The sequence below is a fragment of the Pleuronectes platessa genome, chromosome 4 (genome assembly GCF_947347685.1).
Source record: "Pleuronectes platessa chromosome 4, fPlePla1.1, whole genome shotgun sequence".
NCBI lineage: Eukaryota > Metazoa > Chordata > Actinopteri > Pleuronectiformes > Pleuronectidae > Pleuronectes > Pleuronectes platessa.
Genome location: NC_070629.1, coordinates 29,980,414 through 29,986,749, shown reverse-complemented (window position 1 = coordinate 29,986,749; position 6,336 = coordinate 29,980,414). Strand labels below are relative to the sequence as shown.

The 6,336-nt window shown below is 46.4% G+C and overlaps 1 protein-coding gene across 3 annotated transcripts; it reads left to right on the top strand.

Annotated features, from left to right (window-relative positions):
- LOC128437757 (STAM-binding protein-like A) lies at nucleotides 1–6,160 on the top strand. 3 transcript variants are annotated; one of them, XM_053420011.1, is made up of 10 exons: nucleotides 1–149; nucleotides 1,596–1,820; nucleotides 2,144–2,219; nucleotides 2,321–2,416; nucleotides 2,704–3,100; nucleotides 3,282–3,406; nucleotides 3,948–4,085; nucleotides 4,833–4,945; nucleotides 5,075–5,174; nucleotides 5,549–6,160. In XM_053420011.1, the coding sequence occupies exons 2-10, from the start codon at nucleotides 1,615–1,617 to the stop codon at nucleotides 5,603–5,605; spliced, it is 1,308 nt and encodes a 435-aa protein (XP_053275986.1). In that variant the 5' UTR covers nucleotides 1–149; nucleotides 1,596–1,614; the 3' UTR covers nucleotides 5,606–6,160. The 3 variants fall into 3 exon arrangements, with proteins under 3 accessions (XP_053275986.1, XP_053275987.1, XP_053275985.1); XM_053420012.1 differs by having other exon boundaries at nucleotides 1,561–1,820; XM_053420010.1 differs by having other exon boundaries at nucleotides 1,524–1,820.
- Nucleotides 6,161–6,336: the final 176 nt, after the last annotated feature.

The following is a 6,336-nucleotide window of genomic DNA, read 5'->3' as shown; positions in this document are numbered from 1 at the left end:
GATTGCGGAAGTGTGCCGCGGAGCTGGGTCGCTGGAGTGACACCAGAGTGAAACCAGAGGAACGGGTCTTCACTGGGCCTGGAGCGGTTCCGGTTCGGATCTGCTCTGCATGTCAGAGCCCTGGGAGCCGCGGGTCACTGCTCGGTTCGGTGAGGACCAACATTCACTTCCTGTTTGAGCCTTTTGAAACTCGGAGCCCGGTCGAGCTAAGTTAGCTGCTAACGCTCCGTGAGACAGAACCAGTGAAACAGCTTCTTCTGTCCAATCACAGGAGGTTCCGAGACCATGTGAACTGGTTTCTCCTCATCTCGTGTGTCTCACTGGTGAAGGGTCACGTGTTGTGGTTCAGCTTCAACTTGAACTCGTGTGCTTTTAATCTGAAGCTTCCACACCAAGAGAAACTTGGTTCTTTTCCTTTCTGAACCTGAACCGCATCAGATCCGCTGCAGCTCCGGAACCAGCAGAGTTCTGCCTGTCACATCCGGTCTGTCACCCACAGAAGAGTTTACACTTTAATAACTTCACCTTTGTTTCTAGTTATGAAAACAAAACAAGACCAATAACTCAGTTTGGACTGGATTTACCCAAAGAAGCTACAGACTGTGTAAAACATGGCCTGAGATTATTAAAACCTTTGTATCTAAAGCTAATATAATAAGCATAACTTTAATTTATCTGTCAAGAGACCAGAGGTTTTAAATGCCTCATTCATAAAAACAGTTCTATAAAACCTTTATTTCTATCTATGAAAACACAAAAAGATGAATTTAATAGTTTTATATCAGCTGTAGCTCCAACACCATTCAGTCTGTTCATGTCCAGACTGTAAAGACTCTTCTGATCATAGTTTGATATTTGTAAAAGCTTGATTTCCCGTTGGAGAAACACCAACAGGTCATATATTAAATAATCTTGCCAGTGCGTCCACCTTTCACCTTCTATCAGAGCCACACCTCGGTGACTCCACCGCCAGCAGCCACACATTGTGTCTCAGTGGGAGGACACCAGCTCGCCATGCAGCCCATGTGACTGTTAGTCAGGGAGCTGGTCTCACATTAGACTTCAGTGGAAATCCAGAGTCGTGGAGCCTCCCAGCAGGGACACTGGTTTTTATTGTAAATATACTCAGTCTGTGATTTTCTGACTGGTCTGTGGCTCCTCGGTCAGAATCGATCACTTTACTCTGAGGTTTATTTTCCACTCGCCTGCTTCGCCCTGTGTTCAGTTATGATGTGTCAGTCAATCTGGGACTTTCCTTCATATGTGTCTGACTCAAAATAGATCTTATTAATTACTGATTTGAAAAGTCTTAAATTCAACTTGTTGACTTGTTCTGTTGCTGCAGGAACCGTGATGTAAACTGCTTCTGTTACAGGAAGCACAACATTAAAAAGTTTTAGGTTATTGTCCATAATTTATATTCATGAGGCCTTGAATGTGAAAACAGTCCCTTTGTTCTCGTAAACAAACGATGTCAGGACCAAACCCAAAGTACCAGATAAAGTTCAAACCCTTCCTGACAGGTGGTGCGTGTGGTTTTCTCCAGCACCGACTCCACAGGAAGCTGCACTGAGTACCTGTCCCTCTCTTCCCAGTGTTCGAGGTTGACTGGTCATGATGGCGGATCACACGGATGTCAGTCTGCTGCCGGAGGAGCGGGTGCGTGCACTCACCAAGAAGGGAAGCACGGTGGAGGTGAACGACCTGGTGCCCCTGAGGCGCTACTTCCGCTCAGGCATGGAGATGGTGCGCATGGCCAACGTCTACACGGACGAGGGCAGCATCGAACACGCCTTCGTCCTGTACAACCGATACATCACGTACGTGGGCGGCCTGGGTTCAAGTGTTTACTTTGTCCTTCCCTGCAGAGGCTGGAGTCACAATTAAATGCAGCACATTTGTCAAGTTGGGAGGAAATGTATATAAAAGAAGGATAAGATGCTGAGGAAAGGTTCAGCTGATTTTTGCTGTAGGCCCCATCCTCGCTTTAGTTCTGTGGCTCTTCAAAAAGAGGAAAACCAATTCAAAGTCGACAGTCTGTCATTACTTTGAATTCCAAGGTTTAGTCCCTGGTTTTTAAAAAGCTCTCTCAGGACACAGAGGTTTTTCACTCAATTACAAGAACTTCTTTTCTGCCCAAAAGGCTCTTTATAGAAAAACTTCCCAAGCATCGTGATTACAAGACGGCGAACGTCCCGGAGAAGAAGGACACGCTGAAGGTACGATCACCGAGTTCACACTGACCTGGAAACTGTGTTTTGAATTGTTTTCCAGAAATCGACTCAGCTCCAGATTTAACTCTGTTTCCTTTCTTCTGCAGAAACTGAAGGATGTCGCATTTCCTCAGGCAGAGATTCTGAAAAAAGGTCTTTTGAGGAGATTTGAACAAGAACACGCCCAGTATCTCGCCAAAAAGGTGAAGTGTCCTGACTCACATCTGTCAAAACCACTGTTAATACAATGAAAAGTACAGTACTCTGGTTTAACAGTGTATCATCTGGGCTGTAAAAGGGCTGAAACATTAACCAGGTTGTGATGAAAGAAGCAGTGATTCATTATCGGAGGCTAAACGATAACACTGAGCCTGAATACTCTCATTGTTTATTACAATGAAAGAAACACATTCATTTGAGATCCACTTACAACTTTCATTAACTGTTCTGCTGCTGAAACTGAAACCTGCACGTCTCTGGTGGTTCTCAGAAAGTGGCGGATGAGGCTCTGGAGCAGGAGCAGTCGCGGCGCCGGGCGCTGGACGCCGAGCGGGAGCGCGTGGCCGAGATGCAGCGGCGGCAGCGGGAGCAGGAGCAGTTCAGTGCCTTCGAGGAGATGATCCGCCGCCAGGAGCTGGAGAAGGAGCGCCAGCGCGTGCTCCTCGAGTTCGCCACGCCCAGCGTGCCCCCCCCTGAAACGGCCCTCCTTCCGGGCATCCAGGGCCCCCCGCTCGTCCCCCCCAGCTTCCCACAGAGCCTGGGGGACGTGTCCAGTGGCACCAACCACGAGTACAACCCCCCTTCAGCCGGCGGTACACCCGCCACCGCCCCGCCCACCTTCGACCGCGCGCTCAAGCCCGGCTCTCTGGTCAGCCCCGGGAACAACAGTGAGTTAATCTTCTTGTGAGGGGCCGGCCCTCAGAGGATTTACATACTGCCCTGTTCCTGCTCTAAAGTCTTTATTCTCCTGAGCTGATTTCTCTCCCCCTGACCTACTTCACTTCCTGTTCACACCATGCCTTGCTCCAGGAGAGAATCCAGGTTTTCTGACTCTTATGGTTTGTGCAGATACGATGTCGGATGCCGTTCGGCAGCTGGCGGTTCCTGCCGAGCTGTGCCGGAGCTTCCTGAGGTTGGCCGAGGCCAACACCAGCCGGGCTGTGGAGACCTGCGGCATCCTGTGTGGCAAACTGGTAAGACTCTTGAATTGAGTCATTCGTGTTCAACCGGGTTTCTGCTGCTTCTTAAAATGTCTGAATGACCTCGGACCTGAATATTATTAACAAGCACTGGAACACGTTTGGGTAGATTTGAATTATGTCAAAGTTCCCTTGTGTTTAAATAGTTTGCTTTATGAGAAGAAGTTTTTGTTTAGTTTGTAATGTTCCGGTTTGTTGAAATTCTTTCTCATCTAATCAGATATTTTGCCACGGTAATAGCAGCTACATCCATTCTACTATGATTTCATTTGAAAATAATGTTTTCAAACTAAAACAATCTCTGTCCAGTTGAGTGTTTTGTCTTCGTTTCAGTTGGTTGTTTTATTCTGAAGGGAGGTCATGTGATCGGAGTTCTATCGAGACCAATCAGCAAGTGGTTGTGTCATCGTCTCCAAACTCTGCCCGTCCAGACTCAAAGTCGACAGAGACTGTGGACGTCCTGTTGGCAGACGGCCGCTTTGCATAATTTAACGCAGAGCAACAAACAGTGTGTCGCTTTGTGTGTTTGTTTCAGACCAGAAATGCGTTTACTGTGACACACGTCATCGTACCGAAGCAGAGCGGTGGACCCGACTATTGTGACACGGAAAATGAGGAGGAGCTCTTCCTCATACAGGACCAGTACGATCTCATCACCCTGGGCTGGATTCATGTGAGTGAGCAGAGCTGCAGGAATCTCCCTCTGGCTTTTTAAACTTCATGAGACTCAGTGGTGTCAGTAATTCATGGTTTGGGTTGCAAAACTCCAGGGATATTCAAAATGGGAAACTTTCCATGGGAATTAACGGGAATAAACTGGAAATGTTGTGGGTAATTTATACTAACTGTATTTACCTTGTCATATACAGACTTAAATATAAACATTTTGTTTTTTCATAGGCTGATTTGAGCCCTGAGGAAACTTTGGGCACTGACACTCCTTCTGCATCTTAGTGTCTTAGTTCTCAACATAGGTCTTTGCATCGTATTTGCAAATGCACACAACCTTTCCTTCTACATTGGATTAGGTGAAATGTGTTTCCACACATGAGATAGTGCACGTGGAATTGTTCTATAGAATAAGATGAGAAAAAAGCTTGTAAAAAAACACTAAAGCAATGGCAGAGATATGAATAGTTGGCCAAACTTTGCGTAGATTTGTCTTTCTTTCAAATTCCCAATATTTCTGAGCTTAACTTCCCATGGAAAGTTTCCTGAAAGTTTCCGAAAATTTACCGGAAACTGTCCTCCCTTTGCAACCCGAGGTTTTACACTGAACAGCTACAAGCTACGTGCAAAATGTGGTTTGTCAAGTCCGAGGCTCACGAGAACGAGTCGTGGTGTTGAGGCGTCGATAACTTTTCACAGTAAATTGAAACCAGCTGAGCAGGAAACTGAAGCCTGTGCTCTTTCTTCTCAGACTCACCCGACACAGACGGCCTTCTTGTCCAGCGTGGACCTCCACACACACTGCTCCTACCAGATGATGCTGCCAGAGGCCATCGCCATCGTCTGCTCGCCCAAGTTCAACGAGTGAGTCGGAAACCCGCTCGTGTCTCGTGGTCACGAACATGAGACACGAGGGAGGATTATTACTTCAGGGTTTGTGTGTTTGTGTCGATGTGTTTTCTCTGTGCTGAAGTGTGATTGTGTTTGACCCAGAATCGGCTACTTCAGTTTGACGGACCGAGGAACCAATGAGATCTCCACGTGTAAAGAGAAAGGCTTCCACCCTCACAGCAAAGAACCCCCTCTATTTACAGTGAGTAGCCCCCCCCCCCCCCCCCCTGAGAGCAATCCACACTTCAATGACCTTTTCCTTATAAATACTGTTTTATTTCATTTTTGTAATTGTCCAGTATCATTTTCTTGATATTAGCCCTGTCAGGGGGAAAGTAGTCGTGCTTATCTAGAGCAGTTTTCAGACATGAACTCAGTTAGTGTTTGTGAAGCAGCAGCAGCAGGTTGTTGGGTCTGACTCGTTCACAACAACAGGAACATGTGGGAGCATTGAATCCTGTGGACGATCTCCTGCTGGGTTCTCACATCGACTCCTCTGGCTTGTGGGAGAAACTCTAATGTCTGATGTCATCTGTCCTCGTGAACAGAGTCTAACCATCTGTCTCTTGTCTCCAGCACGCGGGACACGTCACCATCACCAACGACACCGTGTCCATGATGGATTTGCGGTGATTCAGTTTCTTCTGTCCACCAGAAGACTCACAGACTGTTTTATCAAATGAAGACTGGACTAAACACTTGTTTTATTGTCGGGACGCTACCGAGCAGATGCCGCCCTCGAGTTTACCGTTCATATGGACTTCAGTCGTTCTCCAAAGGAACGACAACGTGAACTTATGTTTTTGCTCTGTCAGAAAAACCAATCTACATATTACTGCACTTTTTGAGCAAAAACAACTTCAACCTCTGGCTCTTCAACCCCCGTTGTCTCTGTGAACATGTGCTTTACTGCCCATTCAGATTTTTGTTTTATAAATAAAAATGTGTTTGTGAGTAACAGGTCCGGTAACTCAGCCTTTGTTATTGTAAAAGTTTGGTTCTGCCTGATGGATAAAGTTCCACGAAGAGAAAGTTCACTGGTCGAGTTGTTCTCTGTGCAACACTACGTTCAGTGTAAAGTCTAAAGTTTGTAATCAAATCTTTGTTATTTTACTGTAAATAAAGATGGACGTCCCCACTTCCTCCCACTGTACAAAAATAAAGCCAAAATATCAGAGTATATGTAAATATACGAGTTCTACCGTTTTGTGGTTTTGACGTCTTTGGAGCCAGAAGCTGCTTCAGCATCAACTCAGCTGAAGATACGTCTGGTGCCAGGTTCTAGTTTGAAAACTTCAGGATGAGTTTCAGTCTGGACGAACAGAGACGGAGACGTTTGGAAACAATGACGCTCACAACCTCCT

What these genes read in the sequence shown, in the direction of transcription:
- LOC128437757 (XM_053420011.1), top strand. Translation starts at nt 1,615, where the DNA reads ATGATGGCGGATCACACGGATGTCAGTCTGCTGCCGGAGGAGCGGGTG. An exon ending in CTGTACAACCGATACATCAC is followed by an intron (nt 1,821 to 2,143) that starts GTACGTGGGCGG and finishes TCTGCCCAAAAG; the next exon opens with GCTCTTTATAGAAAAACTTC. An exon ending in TGCTCGCCCAAGTTCAACGA is followed by an intron (nt 4,946 to 5,074) that starts GTGAGTCGGAAA and finishes TGTTTGACCCAG; the next exon opens with AATCGGCTACTTCAGTTTGA.